This window comes from Berghia stephanieae, chromosome 3 (genome assembly GCF_034508935.2).
Source record: "Berghia stephanieae isolate SIO BIC M18660-M18661 chromosome 3, UCSD_Bste_1.3, whole genome shotgun sequence".
Lineage (NCBI taxonomy): Eukaryota > Metazoa > Mollusca > Gastropoda > Nudibranchia > Aeolidiidae > Berghia > Berghia stephanieae.
Genome location: NC_088362.1, coordinates 81,328,290 through 81,348,133, shown reverse-complemented (window position 1 = coordinate 81,348,133; position 19,844 = coordinate 81,328,290). Strand labels below are relative to the sequence as shown.

The 19,844-nt window shown below is 37.2% G+C and overlaps 1 protein-coding gene across 1 annotated transcript in view; it reads right to left on the bottom strand.

The window, feature by feature from the left end:
• Window positions 1-401: 401 nt before the first annotated feature.
• The window catches only part of LOC144968584 (staphylococcal nuclease domain-containing protein 1-like), a 32,588-nt gene continuing 13,145 nt past the window's right edge, over window positions 402-19,844 (bottom strand). The window contains exons 12-21 of the mRNA XM_078907086.1: window positions 12,254-12,336; window positions 11,756-11,939; window positions 11,273-11,414; window positions 10,788-10,897; window positions 10,276-10,464; window positions 8,157-8,292; window positions 7,497-7,690; window positions 6,826-6,936; window positions 4,720-4,968; window positions 402-1,173 (exon numbers count right to left, since the gene is read on the bottom strand). Coding sequence (XP_078763212.1) covers window positions 1,108-1,173; window positions 4,720-4,968; window positions 6,826-6,936; window positions 7,497-7,690; window positions 8,157-8,292; window positions 10,276-10,464; window positions 10,788-10,897; window positions 11,273-11,414; window positions 11,756-11,939; window positions 12,254-12,336 — 1,464 coding nt within the window. The 3' untranslated portion in view covers window positions 402-1,107. The remainder of the gene's footprint in view (window positions 1,174-4,719; window positions 4,969-6,825; window positions 6,937-7,496; window positions 7,691-8,156; window positions 8,293-10,275; window positions 10,465-10,787; window positions 10,898-11,272; window positions 11,415-11,755; window positions 11,940-12,253; window positions 12,337-19,844) is intronic.

Here is a 19,844-nt window from a genome sequence, read left to right as displayed (position 1 = left end):
TTTGATAAAATGTAATTCAATTGGGTAAAAAAAATTCATTTCTGAGTAAAATCATCACATTGTCACTAATTTTTGTCCTAAAAGGTTGGTTATAAAATGTAAATATGGGGGGAAAAAATGCACATTTGGCCAAATGTGATTGATGAATCTGTATGTTTTTAAAAAGACAGGACTGTGGGCATTACAGACTCCTACGTCAATGATAAGGACTCCAGTCAAAGTCTGGGCAAAACGAAATCATCCCTTTCTGGATAAGGACAGATTGCCAAATGGAGAAGTACAACAGATATAGATATCACGGTATATTCAATTCAGCATAATAAAATAATTTTGACCAATAAGTTTTAAAAAGAAGAGAGAAAGCAAAGAAAACGATTTTATAAAATAAGTCAAGACATAAAGATGTGGTGGCACTAATTTATTGTTTGCAAGGAAGAAAAACCTTCAACACTTTTTATTTGTCTGTAAATGCATAGGGGGTCACCTCCATAACAGTTATGTATACATACCATTCAAATAAATATATCGCATTTTTCTTTCCAACTTTTGATAGGCGTGCGTACTTTACAATTAGCATTCAACAAATAAATAACACAGTTTATATGAAATGGAAGATACATGGAAGAGTTCAACTCTTTGAAAGTTTGTGAGAAAGGAAAAGAATAAAATTTAAAGAATGAATACATATCCCTTAACCTTCAAATTTTTAAGACAAAAACATAAAATCTCCAATACTTCATGTGAGTAAAATAATCCACACATGATCTTACTCTGTGTGGATTTTGCAACACTTATATTTTTGTATATAAAATATTCTTTCCCTTAATTAAAAAATCACAATAATAGAATTGTTTTTGTAAAAGATAATATGACAAAAAAACGGAGTAAAAATCTCTAAAATAACATTTCAAGAGAAAAACACTTTCATTATACCGAGAGTTTTAACTCAAAGTTACGAAAATAAAACAAAAGATTGTAAAATTCCTATTTTTCACTTGTGTTAGAGACGTCAAGTCCAAGGATCCCCTGCAACCAGAATGATCCAGAGACTATTTAAAATATAAACTAGCTTAAACTTGTGTATGAGTAGCGTTGAAGGAATTCCCGCTAGCCGGAGTAGCCAAATTCTCTGGCATTGTCTTCCCGGAAGTCACCATATCTCCATAGATTTTTCTGAAGAAAAGAAAAAATTTCACAATAAAAATATTTGTCTGCATTTGATCATCTCAAATTACCATGCAGCAAACAGATTATTTTAAAGAATTTATGAAACGCATTAGGAAATAAAATTGAGATGATTTGATATCACTGATATTTAAACATGCAAAAAAAGAATGAAATAATATGGTTGTTCACAAAGAAAGGTCAATGCCCTACAAATTTCATTTCTCCAGCAGGCCACAAGGGACCAAATTTTTAATTTAAATTGTATAAGTTGCATGTTGGAACCCTTTTGCCGATTTGCTTACAATTACAAATAATAATTTGTAAACCTACAGATTTGGCTCCAAAAGCAGAACTAATAAAACATCTAATACACTCCAGCACAGTTTCCTCGAACTCATTTGAATGTTCGAAATTTTTTCCATACTATTCTTTGTAATCATTCCATTCCTTCCTCGAACAAATTTTTACATCGAACACTGTTTCCTCTAATTTTACCCAGCCAACATATTTAAAAAATTAATTGATTAAAGGTTATTTTTTTGTGATTCCAACCACTGCAATGATAATTTACTGTGATATTGACAGTTACTTATGTGTGTATCTTGTGTATCTATCCACACTGCATGTGTGTATGAAGTACATTTCGAATACCTCTCTGTTTCTTCTTATCACTTTGCCCTTAGTACCAATTCATGATGTGCTCATGGTTGGCTACGGCGGTAAATAACATTGTGATACACGATCTTTCTCCCCTCCTCCTCTGACACATACACACACACCCTTGTAACACACCAACAGAGACGCCAACTTTAAATTTGGCTCACAGGAGTTTCAGACACCACTCGTAGTAATTTCAATGCCGAAAGAGGAATTTCCGCACACAAGAAAAAGCAATTGGAATGGTATTTGGCATTGTGTTTATATATTGTATAGTTCTAAATAGATAATTGATTAGGATTATATTATGATACTTAAACACATTGCCAAATACAATCCCAAAGTTTCCTTATTTCAAATGAAGTAAAGCTCCAAAACCTAATGGTAGAGATTGTAGAACTGGTGGTAGTAGGATAATGTGGTGTTGGTGGTTGTAGTAATGGTGGTAGTGATGATGAAGATGTGATAGTGGTTGTTGTAGTTAGTAGTAGTAGTAGTAGTAGTAGTAGTAGTAGTAGTAGTAGTAGTAGTAGTAGTAGTAGTAGTAGTAGTAGTAGTAGTAGTGATGATATGGTGGTGGTGCTGGTGGTGGTTGAAGTAGTAGTGGTAGTGATGATAATGTGGTGGTGGTGGTGGTTGTAGTTGTGGTGGTAGTAATGATGATATGGTGGTGGAGGTGGTTGAAGTAGCAGTTGTAGTGATGATGATGTGGTGGTGGCATAGTGGTTGTAGTAGTTGTGGTCGTAATGATAATAATGTGGTGGTGGATGTTGTAGTGGTGGCAGTTATGTTGATGTGGTGGTGATGGTGGTTGTAGTACAAATGGTAGTGATGATGTGGTAGTGGTGATTGTAGTAGTGGTAGTGATGATGATGTGGTGCTGGTGGTTGTAGTAGTAGTGGTAGCGATGATGTGGTGGTGGTTGTAGTAGTATTGGTAATGATGATGTGGTGGTGGTGGGTGTAGTAGTATTAGTAGTGATGATGTGGTGGTGGTGGTTGTAGTAGTATTGGTAATGATGATGTGGTGGTGGTGGTGGTTGTAGTAGTATTAGTAGTGATGATGTGGTGGTGGTGGTTGTAGTAGTAGTAGTGGTAGTGATGATGCGGTGGTGGTGGTTGTAGTAGTATTAGTAGTGATGATGTAGTGGTGGTGGTGGTTGTAGTAGTAGTAGTGGTAGTGATGATGCGGTGGTGGTGGTGGTTGTAGTAGAAGTGGTAATGATGATGTGGTGGTGGTGGTTGTAGTAGTAGTAGTGGTAGTGATGATGTGATGCTGGTGGTTGTAGTAGTAGTGGTAGTTGCAGTGATGACGATGTGGTGGTGGTGGTTGTAGTAGAAGTGGTAGTGATGATGATGTGGTGGTGGTGGTTGTAGTAGTATTGGTAGTAGTGATGATGTGGAGGTGGTGGTTGTAATAGTGATAGTAGTTGTAGTAATAGTGGTAGTGATGATGATGTGGTAGTGGTGGTTGTAGTAGTAGTGGTAGCGATGATGTGATGCTGGTGGTTGTAATAGTAGTGGTAGTGATGATGATGTGGTACTGGTGGTTGTTGTAGTAGTGGTAGTTGCAGTGATGATGATGTGGTGGTGGTAGTTGCAGTATTAGTGGTAGTGATGACGATGTGGTTGTAGTAGTAGTGGTAGTGATGATGTGGTGGTGGTGGTTGTAGTAGTAGTGGTAGTGATGATGATGTAGTGGTGGTTGCAGTAATAGTGGTAGTGATGATAGTTGTAATACTAGTGGCAGTGATGATGTTGTGGTGGTTGGAGGGAGGGAGGGGAGGGCATTCTTGGAACAAACTGACCTCACCGGAATTTGACGGAAGTTGCCCGGAGCCCGGAATTTTTTGCTTCAGACCGGAGTTTTTTCCGGTGAAACCGGAGTTTTGGCATCACTGCACCAATAAAGTAAATAATAATAAAGTTCCCTTTAATTATCCCCGTACGGAAAATTTGTTTTAGGGTTTATTCAAAAGGAACACTGGAATAACCCAGGTGTCAGCCACAGCACAGCGCTGCAAAGTGAGCTCAGGAGAGGTGGCCACATTAAAAAGGTGGATTTTCAAACTAGGTATCTTCCGGGTACGGAGCAAAGACCATACAGCTGAGCCACACTAACCCACTCCTCATCAAACACTATGGCAATGTACAGTATCCTCGAACTACGGTTTACTCAAACTTTTTTGCATGTCCCAGGGAGTTCTTGGAAACCATGCTGAAGTGTATTAAACAAAACTCATTGACTCAAGTTTGCAGATTAACTTATTCAATGGCAATCCAACAATATCAATCACTGCCTAAAGCCCATGGCCAACCAGCCTACCCAGATTTTGGAAGAATTGTTGCTTCTGCCCAATTATTTTAAAACAATTCAATGAAAGACTTCCTAGTTACCATGGAATATGATGGCATGGACGACGCAGTACTTTTGAATGATACAAAAGCGGAGACAGAAAGGGAGCTGGAGACAGGTGTTGGAAAGGAGGGGACTAAAGGTAAGCAGATCGAAGACAGAGTATTCGTGCATTGTACAACAGTCAACAGGACCATGTGAGGGAGTCCGTGGTAAAGAAAGTATTAGATATACAAATGGGAAAGAGGAAATAGGGAGACCCGAAGACTAGATGGATGGATAGGGTAAAGGACGATATGAAAGAACTGGTCCTGGAGGAAGATGATGCAATGAACAGAGATGCATTTATTATGGCAACCCTGCAAAATGCGGGATAAGCTGAAAGAAGAATGAAAGACTCTTAAATAGGGAGTTTCCATCTATGTGATAAAATTTAAAAAATTAAACCTCAGTGGACTACAAATGATGTTAAATTCTTTGAAACATTATTTTAAACATTTGCAAACATTAAATTAAGAATTATATAAAAAACTGACTTACTCTTTCTTTCATGGCTTCCTTCTGAGCTTTCATGTACTCAGATACCATCTTAACCAACTTCCTCTCCCGACGTTCCTCCACTACAAAGTATCCCTCTTTGACAAGAGATGAGATCACATCATCCTCTGAGTCTGCGTACTTGAGGGATACACAGTCTACATTCGTGCCACGATATTCCACATTGAGTAGAAGCACCCTGTTCAGGATGTCATTGTATAAAGCATCCAATGCATCTTGCTTTGCATCCTCCTGATGATGATAAAAATGAAATTGAGAATGTATAATACGGTATATCGGTAATTGCAATCAAACAACCCAGCAGCCCCATCAGAAACCAAATTTCACCTTAAAAACATGAATCTTTGTTTTGTTTTTGTTTTTAAGGGTTTTACGGCGCTTGCAACACATTAAGGTCATATCAGTGCCAGTAAAAAGGAAGAAAATGGGACAGTAAAAAGTTCTAGAATTACAATTAAAGCACAAAAGAAAAGGTAAGACAAAGGCGAATTGGTTCAAATAGGGAACAGATGTAGATTCCAAGAGCACACTGTCAAAGTACTTAGTTTGAGATCACCTAAAAGTCTCATCCAGACACAAGCACAGGTCCCAACTAAGAGGAATACACTCAAATGTTTACCAATCATATAATATAATATGTAAACTAAACATAATACAATGCATAACAGAGAGATGATTTACAAGGGAAAAAAATATCATCTCCCAAAACTAACCACACATCTGAATGTTTCCCTCTCAGCCAGGGTATCCGGCCAGGGTCAGGACAAAACCAAGTAATCTCATTCTAAGACAAGACAGAAAACAAGTTGGAAAACAGATATAGGGGGATAGAAGACACAGTAAGTACCTCCCTGCCCACTATGGGAGCATGAATCTTTAATAAGGTCTTTATCTGCCCAGTACGCCAAATTTTTAACGCTGTACAGTAGTTACACAGCAAAAAATTGTACAAAATTGTACGGAAAGAATTTAGGAGCAAGCATTAGTGCAGATAAAGAGCAAGTGTATGTGATGTCTGCTAGACAAAGCAGAACTAAGAAAAAAAAAGTCATATCAAAATATCAGCCTTCTTCGAGTCCTGATTTTTGGGGGATATTTTCTTATTTCTTTAATTTTCGGTTTTCTTTGTTCGGCACTGCATCATGCACATTTGCTCAGGTTTGATCTGAAAAATTTAAGTGTATGCCATAATTTTGAATCATTACTTAAGTTTTAATCATCCTAACACTCATAAGTAATCTAAAAAGACAAAACCTCAATCTTAAATATGTTTGCTTGATGGCCATTAGTTCTCTATTGGGGTTTGAACTCTTCAATCCCATCCAAAAGAATGCTTTACTCTATGCCTGCATTTACGGTGCTTGTGACACATTTAGGTCATTTCAGAGCCAATAAAAAAGAAGAAAATGGGATATAAAAAAAACTCAAGATTTACAATTAAAAGCCCATGAGAAAAAGTAAGACAAAGAGGACTGGTTCAAATGTGGAATAGATGAAGATTCCAAGAGCACAATGACCTAAAAGTCTCATCCAGACATAAGCACAGGAACCCACCAAGAGGAATACACTCAAATATTTACAACTAATTATATATTCAAAACAAAATATGTACTTGTGCAAAACAGAGAAATGATTTACAAGGACGAAAATCACATCTCCCAAAACTATGACTATACATTTGAGTATTTCCCTCCAAGCCTAGGAATCTGGCCAGGGTCAGGACAAAACTAAGTAATCTCATTCCAAGACAAAGACAGAAAGCAAGTTGGAAAAGAGATATGGGGGAATAGAAGACACAGCAGGTGACCTCCTGCCCATGACGGGAGCTCAGAAGACTCTGCCCAGCACTGAATCATTGATAAAATTGGGACACAATATCGGTCAAAAATAAGATTACATCTCACCCCAGTAAAATTATATGCGGTGCTTGAGCCCATGTAAGAGTTAATATTCAGATATTTACAGGCTCCATCTCTCTAACAACAATATTGATTATTTGCATCCGACATCATGCCTGACTCAAAAATAAAAAATAAAAAATGAAGAAAAAAAGAAAAGGCACACAACCAAAATCAAAAGCAAACTCACATCATCTTCTGGTATACAGACACAAGCAAGACCGTACTCAGAGGCCTGTGGCTGTGTGGCCTTGAACAAGTCTGGCAGGGCAGCCAATTCTTTTGTTGTTGTCTTCTCTTTCTGTAATTTTTTTAAAAAGATAATTTGTGAGTAGAGGAAACTCTTTAAATGATTTCAATAAGACACATCCATATAGCTTTAACTTCACAGTTGAAAATACATTTTGAAGGAGTCTTCGGCTTTTCAGGCTTTTCATTCAATATGTTTTTTTCCGTATAGGTTTCAGTTTTAAACAAATACAGATAAATTTACATTTTGGAGTACCCCTTCAACAGTTCTTAAAATTGTTAAAATCAGACCAGAACAAATGCTAATTTCACCATATTCACAAAAAGAATGATCTCTATGGTTATTTACTATTTGAATAGATATCAACAAGGTAATTCTTTCCTACACTTCTCATGATCCTGGGCATAAAAGTCATTGCCCTTACCATCATGGTTAGTTTCTAACAAAACTAATAATTAAATTTGAAATTCAGAAGTTTAACAATACGTAAAAATCATTTGCAAACAAGGCCAATGTCTAAGGAACTTTCAAAGAACGCAATATTTTTCAATGAGGCTGGGTTGATTTCTAGTCAATGTTAGTCACAATCTTAAATGTCACAAGAGACTCACATTTCCATAATCAACAAAGTGGACTGATACGTTGGACCCTGACACATCCTCCACTTTTGCCCTGTACCACATACGATCTTGGGAGAATCGAGCTGCACAAATATCGCCCCTCTTTGGTGAGTAAGCACCAACTGTAGGCGGGTTTGATTCCATATGAGCCCTCAGATCTTCCATTAATTTCTCCAATGCTTGACCTTGAAACGAAATTCAAAGTATTATTACACTGATTTGCACAAATACGTAAATTTATTAAGTTTAAAAAAAAAAAAAATTTATGTCATACCATTATGTATTCCAATAAATAAAAAATATTAAAGGAATAAAAAAATCTGAACCCACAAGAAAGTTATATAAAGATGGTTGATTTTCAAGTTTGCAACAAAAGTATAGTCCAAGAGCAGGTAATCAAATTCATAAAAGTAACAATCACGTCTTATTTCTCTCAGAGCTAAATAGTCAAGATCGGGTAATGTCTTTCCATGACAAAAGCAGATAGCCATATGCAAAGAGAAGCCAGATAACGTGGGAATAGAAAAGACAGCAAAAGTTGACCTTCCTGGCCCACCTTGGGAGGTCAAAACACCCAATTCAGTCAATAAGTATGATGCCATCACCCAATATGAAAGCTGAACTGAATAGACGTTGTGGTAATTTCCTTACCTTTCTCGTGATTCTGGGCATAAAAGGTCATTTTATTTGTGACCTCTGTGACAATAACTTTGTTGTAGTTTATCTTGCGTTCTAGCGGTTCTTCCTCCGCTGAAACCTTTACAGTCTCTGTAAAACCAGTCCATACCTGAAAAATTGCAAAATCCAATTTAATAGATTTTAGAAATGTTGAAAAATAAAATAAATATACTTTCCGTTATGGATAACTGATTCAAAATTTTCAAAATCAAGAAACATCTAGTGTGTCCATAGTTAAAGAATGATTAACTTGAAATAAAAGCTTGATATCCAATGTACACAAATAAAAGGCCCCTTAAGTGTTTTTGCCATCATTTATTTACAAATTTAGCTAAAAGTAAATCACAGAGACACATTTATAAAAATCAAACAACAAAGAAACCACACACACAAATAAATGCTGTCTAAACCACTTAATTGGAACAGTGAGGTTGCACAGAAATGCCTACAATAAGCAGTGTTCCAATTAACCTATTTCTTTGGATGACCTTCATAAATGGAATGATCTATCAAAAATTTCGCCATGTAGTAAATTTAGTAGCAATTGTATTGATATGGTAATTGTGGTAAATATAATAGTCATACAAAACTTCTTTCGCTTTGCTTGCCTCAAAGTTTGCCATTACATGCAAGACGTCAAGAAGAGAGGTGTAAAAATAAAGGATAAAGTATAAAAGGGAATTGGTTGTAAGAGACTCAATGGACATGTTGATTGAGAACATACAATAATACTTTCATTATTAGCAGTAGTGGTGATGGAAGAGATGATGATGTGACAGTAGTACTGGTGGTAGTTGTAGCAGAAGTGGTGGTAGGCATGATGATAGTAGTAGTAGTAGTAGTGGTGGTGGTAGAGATGATGATGATGTGGTGGTGGTACTGATGATGTGGTGGTGGTTGAAGTGGTAGTGGTGGTAATAATAATTATGTGGTGGTGGTTGTAGTAATTGTAGTAGGGATGATGATGTGGTGGTGGTTGTAGTAGTAGTGGTGGTGGTAAGAATAATGATGTGGTGGTGGTTTCTGTAATTGTGGTAGGGATGATGTGGTGAGTTGTAGTTGTATTGGTGGTAGGAATGATATGTTGATGGTTGTAGTAGTAGTGGTGGTAGGGATTATGATGTGGTGGTGGTTGTTGTAGCAATTGTCTTAGGGATGATGGTGTGGTGGTGGTTGTCGTAGTTGTGGGAGAGATGATGATATGGTGGTAGTTGTAGTAGTAGTGGTGGTAGGGATTATGATGTGGTGGTGATTGTAGTAGTAGTGGTAGTAGGGATGATGATGTGGTGTTGGTTGTGGTAGAAGTAGTTGAAGGGATAATGATGTGATGGTAGTTGTAGTATTGGTGGTAGGGATGATGATGTGGTGGTGGTGGTTGTTGTTGTAGTAATGGTCTTAGAGATGATGATGTGGTGGTGTTTGTAGTAGTTGTGGTCGGGATGAAGATGTGGTTGTGGTTGTAGTAGTGGTGGTAAGGATGATGATGTGGTCGTGGTTGTAGTATTGGTGGTAGGGATGATGATGTGGTCATGGTTGTAATAGTTGTGGTGGTAGGCTTGATGATGTGATGGTGGTTGTAGTAGTAATGGTGGTAGGGATAATGATGTGGTTGTGATTGTAGTAGTAGTGGTGATAGGAGTGATGATGTGTTGGTTGTTGAAGTGGTGGTGGCAGGAATGAGGATGCGGTGGTGGTTGTAATAGTAGTGGTGATAAGGATGTTGAAGTAGTGGTTGTGGAGAGTCACCTTAATCTTTTTTTTATTATTTAAAAGGTAGAACTGTGATGTTGTAATGGGCAGAAATCCGCCTTTAGGAAGAAGATTCTCAGCCCTGATTATTGCTCTTTGAAAAAATTCTAGTCTATATGAGGTTATTTGAAAAAAGGGTAAAAAAAAGTTCAATGAAGCTATGAACTCGTTCCAATTAACTGGCTCACAATCTCAAGTAGAAATTAAATCTAAAAAATTATGACACAGACAGATCATTCCAAATAAATGGGTCTTCTGATTAAACGACATTACAATTACTGGCTTCGACTAGACTAATATACACACACACACAAACAAACACGATGAAATAAAAAATACTGACTTTTAACTGCTTCTCTTTGGCCTGTTTCTCTTTATTCAACAAGGCATTGTAGAAACGGCTTCTCTCTGCAGTGAAATGGACTTTAGCCAAACCAGCCTCAACCAAAGCCTCAGACAAGTTTTCACCGTCAACAAACAACCAGCCAATGAAGTTTCCACCCTTATCCATACTCTCCACTTCAACTTCGACCTAAATTTAGACATAAGCAATGTGCATCCAGTCATTACGATTTAAATATTCTCAGAGGTAAAAAACATTTTAAAATGCATTTATCAAAAAAGAAAATTCATCTTTTACCAATTTACAAACCTTAAATCTTAAAACAAAAAAGAAGACTTTCACAACAACAAAAAAACCCCATTCAAATCCGATTTTTTTTTTAATCTGAAGATTCATTTCCTCTAATTGACAGTTTTGTTTAATTAAATAGAAAATAACTGGAAAGATATAGCAATTGGGTCCATAACAAGACAGCATAAAGCATGTATAAAATATCTTTTCAATCGGCTTACTTCTCTTTGCATGCACATTTCCTTTGTAAAGAGTAAAGCTTCATCTCCATATTTATCTGCTGGGAAGTTCTGGCCATTGATTGAGCGGGCACCCTTAGGACACTCAATTCCTAAAAATAAATATTGAAATAAAAAACTATTCACTCTAAAAATTTTGCATTGAAAACAAAGATGACCAAATTCAACTCCTCGTCCTCAGCTCAAAGTCACCTCTTGTCTTCATTTGCAACTATTCAACAACTTATCACTGACATATTCATCCAATTATACATATCAACTAGCCATTGTTGAAAATAATAACAAAATATATTATACATTTCTTTCAGTCAATAATATTGATTTTTAAAATACATTATCCCATCATCAATTAATATAAAACTAAACCTATATGAAAATATTTTGAAGACTAGCAAAGATAAAATCATCAAAAAATCATAAGCTTTGATAACTGACTTCAATGTCCATAAATCCTAAATGTACCTTACCTGCGACTAGTAGGGTAATGAGGCATGTCTCTTTTGGAAGGTACAGTCTTAAACGAGATCCACTTGCTATAAACTCAACAACTGCTTGTGATTTCCCAGCTCTTTGCAAAAAGGGAAGGAACTGCTTGGCTTTTGGTGCATCCTAATATCATCGAATAAATAACATTTTAATTTTCAACAACAAAAATAAAATGAACTTCCACCATCACTCACAAAATTAATGACAAGTTTCCACAGTGGCAAAATAGCTCAAGATGAAAGAAGAAGAAAAAAAAACCAGAAAAAAAAACAAAAAACAACAACTTTTGAGTAGAAACATTATGTAAAAGAAATAATTTCAATAAAATAAAAACAATTTTTAAAAATAGGCCGCCTTAACCACATCATATACAAGATATTTCATAATGAAAAATAAACATACCTCCACAAAGTATCAAAACTAATAGACTGTTGATAAAAATCACTGCTGGTGATCAAAATTACCCCAGATATATCTGCAACTTTGTGAAGAGGTGATTCTTTCTTAGAGTGAAGTCCAACTGCTTTTTTAATGGCCCTGGACTCTGCCAAGAGTAGATCATCATAACGGGAAGAACGCTGATCGTCATCTTGTCTGTATCTTATAACGGTTGCCAATCCCTTGCTGACAAGCGCCTCTCCAACATTTCTACAGAGCAAAAATAAAAGATTTATAGAAGGACACTGCAACAGAAAAAAAATAAAAAAACAATAAACAGAAATTATACATAATTTCAAAATGGTAAATAATTATTTGCAATTAGATGAAGACCAAAAGATACTTAAAAACTCTTTTATAAAGCAATCTAAATTTAATTAAAAGTGTAAGGTTGCAGCCACTATAATAAAGTCATTTGATGTCGCTTAAAGGTTGTGTCAAACAGAGATATGGTGCTGGGGAATAGAGGATTAATTTCTGTTTCAACTTACTATCAAAATAAAACTAAATTCAGATATACTTACACTCCATTGATGAGGACTGTGCAGCAACATTTTTCAGGGAAACCATCCTTAGCTGGCTGAACATAATCTATTTGGATAGACACCTACAATTGTTGGAAGAGATGAAAAATGAAGGAGATAAATGCTTTAGAAATCAAGTTTTACACTGCTTGTATTATATCAGCGCAAATAAATAGGAAGATAAGATAGCTTTTAAAAAAATAATAAATAAAAAAACATACATCCAGTCTAAAATTTGGGACTACAGCACAAGTAAGGCAAATAGACCATGTTTTTTTTTAAGGGTTTTACGGAGCTTGCAACACATTAAGGTCAAATCAGCGCCAGTAAAAAGGAAGAAAATGGGATAGTAAAAAGTTCTAGAATTACAATTAAAGCACAAAAGAAAAGGTAAGACAAAGGGGAATTGGTTGAAATAGGGAACAGATGTAGATTCCAAAAGCACACGGTCAAAGTACTTAGTTTGAGATCACCTAAAAGTCTCATCCAGACACAAGCACAGGTCACAACTAAGAGGAATACACTCAAATGTTTACCAATCATAAAATAAACTAAACATAAAACAATGCATAACAGAGAGATGATTTACAAGTAAAAAAATATCATCTCCCAAAACTATAACTAGACATTCGACTGTTTCCCTCCCAGCCAAGGAACTCCGGCAAGGGTCAGGACAAAACTAAGTAATCTCATTCCAAGACAATGACAGGAAACAATTGGAAAACGGGTATGGGGGGATAGAAGACACAGCATGTACCTCCCTGCCCACTATGGGAAGTCAGGATCCCCACCCAGACCAGAAACTGCAAACAGTTCAGAAGTATTTTAATACATGCAGAAAGAAAATAGAATTTGTTTAAGACAAAAAAGTTTAGCGTGTTTTGAATAAAATAATAATAATAATAAATCATTTGTAAAGCGCACAAATTCCATGAAACCATGCTCTAAGGTCCTTATAAAAAAACACGTCTTCACAAAAGGAAAATAAAATAAAAAGTACAGCACTGAAAACTAAATTTGAAAAACATTAAATTAAATTAAGTAAAGGCTTCAGTCTTTAAATTAGACTTTAAAAAGTATAAAGTTGGAGAGTTTCTGGTTGTAGAAGATAGAGAATTCCAGAATTTTGGAGCTGTTGGAAATTTTTTATTCTTGATGTAGACCTTCTAATATTTCGAGTTGAGTGGAAAGGGAGGATCAAGGATTTTTTAAATGGCATACTGACGTTTAAGAGAGATTTGATATAATCAGGGGTGAGAATGACTGGTCACTAAAAAGGAGGAAATTTTTCAGCGCTAGATCAAGAACCATCCATGCAAAAATAACCTATAAATTTCAATTCCATTAAAAGTTATTGTGATGCAATCCAAAAAGTGTCTCCCAGCAATTTCTGGCATCACTCGGAGGAATTTCAAAAACTGAAAGTATAATTATAACATGGTGGTTATAGTAATGGTAGTGGTAGGGATAATGATGTGGTGGTGGTTGTAGTAGTTGTGGTAAGGATGATGATGTGATGATGGTTGTAGTAGTAGTGGTAGTCACCACATACATCTCCCGTATTCACAGATTCACTAATGCTCACATCCCTTGTTTCAAGTTGACCAGAGACACCAACTAAAATTTGGCTCACGTAAATTTCAGAAACAATTCCGAACAATTTCAATGCTTAAACAGGAATTTCTGCAAACAAAATATAATCTATTGAGATCTATAATCATCCTAATACCCCTTGTTTCAACACAAGTAAAGTTCCAAAACCAATTTATGACGAATAAAATATTAAAATTAAAATGAATGATAGGTGTGGTGGTAATAATGATATGATGGCGGCTGTTGTAGTGGTGGCAGTAATGATAATGTATGTGGTTGTAGTGGTGGCAGTAATGATAATGTATGTGGTTGTGGTGGTTGCAGAAGTGGTGGTGGTGGTGATATTGTTGTGTTGGAGGAGGTTGTAGTAGTGGTGGTAAGGATGTGGTAGTGATTGTTGTTTTAATGGTGATAGTTTTGTGATGATGTAGTGGTGGTGGCAATGATGGTGATGATGATGATGTGGTAGAGGTGGTTGTAGTAAGGGTGGTGCTTCATGAAATGATGGTGTGGCGATGGTGGTGGTTGTAGTAGTAGTGGCAGTGATGATGATGCTGATAGTGGTGGTGGTGGTGATAAGGTGTGTACTTGAAGGTGAAAAGAGAGAATGATGGCTGATGTTTGTTTTTGTTTTTAAGGGTTTTACGGCGCTTGTAACACATTTAGGTTATATCAGCGCCAGTAAAAAGGAAGAAAATAGGATAGTAAAAAGTTCTAGAATTACAATTATAGCACCCAAGAGAAAGTAAGACAAAGGGAACTGGGAACAAATAGGGATCAGATGTAGATTCCAAGAGCACACCATCAATGTACTTAGTTTGAGATCACCTATAAGTCTCATCCAGACACGAGCACAAAATCTAACAAAGAAGAATACACTCAAATGCTTGCATTATACATTAAAAATAACAAATATAATAACACATAACAGAGAGATGATTTACAAGGAAAAAAATATCTCCCAAAACAAAAATTATGCATTTGACTGTTTCCCTCCCAGCTAGGACTCCGGCCAGGGCCAGGACAAAACCAAGTAATCTCATGCCAAGACAAAGACAGAAAGCATGTTGGAAAACAGATATAAAGGGAAAGAAGACACAGTATGTACCCCCCGCCCACTATGGGAGGTCAGGATCCCCACCCAGGATGGCTGATGTGAAAAGGATATGATCCGCTTTATAGATTTAGGTTTGTCTGACAGAAGGAAAGATAGTGTGTGTTTGTGTGTATGTGTTTTGTTGTTTGTTTTTAAGGGTTTACAGCGCTTGCAACACATTTAGGTCATATCAGCGCCAGTAAAAAGGATGAAAATGGGATAGTAAAAAGTTCTAGAATTACAATTAAAGCACCCAAGAAAAAGTAAGACATAGGGGAAGGGAACAAAAAGGGATCAGATGTAGATTCCAAGAGCATACCACCAATGTAATTAGTTTGAGATCACCTATAAGTCTCATCCGGGCACAAAGAGAAATACACTCAAATGCTTACATTATACATTCAAAATAACAAATATCATAATACATAATAGAGAGATGATTTACAAGGAAAAAAATATCATCTACCAAAACAATAACTGTGCATTGACTGTTTCTCTTCCAGTTAGGACTCTGGCCAGGGCCAGGACAAAACCAAGTAATCTCATTCCAAGACAAAGACAGAAAGCATGTTGGAAAACAGATATAAGGGGATAGAACACATAGTATGTACCCCCTTGGTCAGGAACCCCACCCAGCTGTGTGTGTGTGTGTGTGTGTGTGTGTGTGTGTGTGTGTGTTTATGTGTGTGTGAGTGAGAGAGAGACAGACAGAGAGACACAGAGAGAGTGAGAGAGAGAGAGAGAGAGAGAGAGAGAGAGAGAGAGAGAGAGAGAGAGAGAGAGAGAGAGAGACTGCTCAAAGTGAATATAGTGATAGGTACAGAAAGATTAAAGTGAAAAACTAACCGAGGTTAAAGTACTGAGCGAACTTGATTATTAGGTGTGTATGTGCTTTATTTGTTAATCGTAAATATTAAGTTAACGTATGTTTCATGTTGGCAATTGCCAGGAAATTAATGGGTTAATTGAATCCTCTGTGTGTGTGTGTGTGTGTGCGTGGTGTGTGTATCATTGTTAAGTACATGAAGATGAAGTGAAAACTTATTGAGGCTAAAGAACTGGGGGGGGGGGGGGGGGGGAGAGAGGGGATAGAGAGAGAGAGGAGAGAGAGGAGAGAGGAGAGAGAGAGAGAGGAGAGAGGAGGAGAGAGAGGAGAGAGAGAGAGGAGAGAGAGAGAGAGAGAGAGAGAGAGAGAGAGAGAGAGAGAGAGAGAGAGAGAGAGAGAGAGAGAGAGAGAGAGAGAGAGAGCGAGAGCTCAAAGTGAATGTAGTGATGAGTACAGAAAGCAACTCTGATCCATGCAAGTCAAAAGATCCCACCAGGAAGATGTTGCGATAGTGGTGGCGCTTGCACTTGAGGTGGTACAGATTACAATGAAGGCAGTGATGATGTGGTTGTGGAGATGGTGTTATTGATGATGATGTGATAGTTGCTGTCGTAGTGGTGGTAGTTGTGGTAGAGATGGTGATGATGTCATGATGGTTCAGGGGTGAGAATGAGTGGTCACAAAAATGAGTTCAAGACCTATCTATGCGACGATAACGTATAAATTTGAATTTCATTAAAAATTTACTGAGATGCAATCAAAAATGTGTCTCGCAATAATTTCTGACACCACTTGGAGGAATTTCAAAAGTTGAAAGTGTAATTACAACATATTGTAGTAGTAGTAAGAAAAGATGGCGGTAGGGATGATGATGTGATGGTGGTTGTAGAAGGGTCGTGATAAGGATGATGATATGGTGGTTGTAGCTGTAGAGGTGTTGGAATAATGGTGTGGTGGTGGTTGTAATAGTTGTGGTAGGGATGATGTGGGGTGGTTGTAGTTGTATTGGTAGTAGGAATGATGATGTGGTGGTGGTTGTTGTAGTAGTGGTGGTAGGGATGATGATGTGATGGTAGTTGTAGTAGTGGTTGTAGCTGTAGTGGTGGTGGTGGTAGGGATGATGATGTGGTGGTGGTAGGGATAATGATGTGGTGGTGGTTGTAGTAGTAATGGTGATAGGAATGATGATGTGATGGTTGTTGTAGTACAGGTGGTGGTTGTAAAAGTAGTGGTGATAGGGATGTTGATGTAGTGGTTGTGGTCAGTCTTTTTAAAAGGCGGAATAGTGATGGTGATGGGCGGAGATAAACCACCATTTAGGCGGAAGATTCTCAGCCCTGTATAATCAACAGCTTGTCCATGTAAGCATTTGTAGCGGGTGCAGGCTACTTTGAATTAGATTTGTTGAGCAACTGGAAGCCTATGTAGAAATTTCAGAACCGGGGTTAATCTCTCATATCTTCAGGTCCTGGATATGACTCCAGCAGTGTTGTTTTGAGCCACTTGCAAAGCCCTATTTGTTTTAGCGAGAAAACCAGATAAGAGTCCATTGCAATAGTCGATACGACTATTCACAAGGCATGGGTGATCATTGTCAAGCAGATCTCTAATTCGAATTAAGTTTCTCAGGTGGTAGTTTACTGACTGACAAACTTTGGTGATATGCGTGGTCATGTCAAGATTTTCATCAAAGTAGACACAGAGGTTCTGACGGATGTTGAGTTGTCGATGTTGTTTTCAAGGATATTGATGCTTTCAACAATCGTGGGCAAACTTTTCGTCTTCAAAACTAACAGCTCGGTTTTTTCTTCATTTAATATGTGACCCTACGCCTCGAAGCGGTATTAAGTCGAGATTTGGAAAGCGAAGAAAACCGGTTTTAAAGTGGAAATGGTCAAAATGATCAAATTTCAGTTTTTGGTTGTTTCATAAACTACAATCACTTTTCTACATGAAAACATAATAATTCAACATAAGTATTGACGATAAGTTATATATATTTAAAGTTTTAAAAAGCTACTATCAGTGAAACATTCAAAACAAGAGTTGATTTTCTCTCAGAGAGCCACCATTTCCAAGGCTGCACTTGCCAATAATAGCTAATAACAAATACTTTGACCTCAAACTTTAGCCTCGTTGGTTTTTAAAGTTCGTGTTGCTCTACTTATCACTTGATGCACTTTTAGCACTATCTCTCTCTCTCTCTCTCTCTCAAACACACACACACACACACACACACTACAACCACCACCACCGCATCTTCATCACGACCACTACTACTACAATCACCACCACCACCACATCATCACTGCCACTACTACTTCAACCACCACCACCACATCATTATCACTACTACTACAACCACCACATCATCATCAATACCACTACTACTACAACCACCACCACCACATCGTCATTAATACTACAACCAGTACCACTACATCATCACTACTACTACAACCCCCCACACCACACCATAACTACTACTACAACCACTGCCACTACTACAACCACAGTCACCACCACCACCACATCATCATCACTACCACTACTACTGCTACAACAGCCATTATGACATCATCATCATCACTACTACTACTATTACTACTACTACTACTACTACTAGTACTACTGCTACTACTACTACTACTTCTACTACTACTACTACTACTATTACTACTACTACTACTACTACTACTACTACTACTACGACTACTACTACTACTACAACCACCAACACAACATCATCCTCACTACCAGCATTATGTTTTGGTGCTTTTCTTCACTTGAAATAAGGAAACTTTGGGGTTGTATTTGGCAATGTGTTCATATATCAGAAAATATTTGTAATCAGTTATCTATTTAGATCTATACAATATGTAAACACAATACCAAATATCATCCCAATTCCCTTTTTGTGTGTGCGGAAATTCCACTTTCGGCATTGAAATTCCTCCGAGTGGTGTCTGAAATTCCTGTGAGTCAAATTGAAAATTGGCGTCTCTGCAAATGTTATTATTCTCGTCAAATCTGAGGAGTTATCTTTGCCCATTGATTTGATTATGTGTGAAAACGGTGCCTGACTTCAAAGTCGATTTTCTCAAAACTTGGTTTTTACACTCTCCCTACTTCAAACGGTCATAGTTGGGCAATGAATAATCAGAATTTTATAAATTTGGTATCAAAATTTTAAGCATAATATAAGCTATGATTGGGTACCAAAACCCAAAATTGAAAAATCCGACTTAACACCGTTTCGAGGCGGAGGGTCACATATGAGCTTGTTCGTGTTCATCCATAGATTGGCCATTTGTGTGCAGTGTCCAATTGTTTCAAAGCAGACTCTCTGGAATTATGTGAAACAGGGACATAAATTTGCATGTCACTGGCGAAATAGTTGTGGTTAACACCAGATACTGAGAGAATATCTTTTAGTGGACAGGTGTATATATTGCAAAGAGCAGTGGTCGATCCCTGAGGAAAGCCAAATTGAGGCAGTGATAGAGAGCTCTGAGTTCCATCTATAATGACAACTTGCTGCCGACCAGTGAGATACTCAGCGAACCAGTTCAGAGCAGATCCTTCGATGTCAAAGTTTTCAGTGAGTTTTGTCAACAAGATGGTGTGGTCGACAGTATCAAAGGCAGCACTAAGATCAAGCAAGAACTGGATGACATTGCTGTCCATTTCTAGCTTTTCAATGTGGACCCTAAAGAGTGCCATCTCAGTCTCAGTGCTATAGCCTATTCTGGACACGGATAGGAAAGGGGACGACAAATTGTTCCTTACATTACCATGTGATCTTGCACTCTTTTTTCGATCAACTTGGATTTTTTAAAATTAAGGTCGGATAAAGGTCAATCATTTTTTTAGATTGCCTTTGTCAAGGAATGGTTTCTTTATCGATGGTGTAACGTGAGCCATTTTTAGGTTTGTGGGGGAAGTCAGAGTTCACAATAGAGCAGCTGACAATTGATGTTATGGAGATCGCAAGTTCATTGATGTACGATTTTATAACCCATGTCAGTATTGAGTTGAGCTGGCATGATTTGTTTGGGCTATTGTGAACGAGCTTT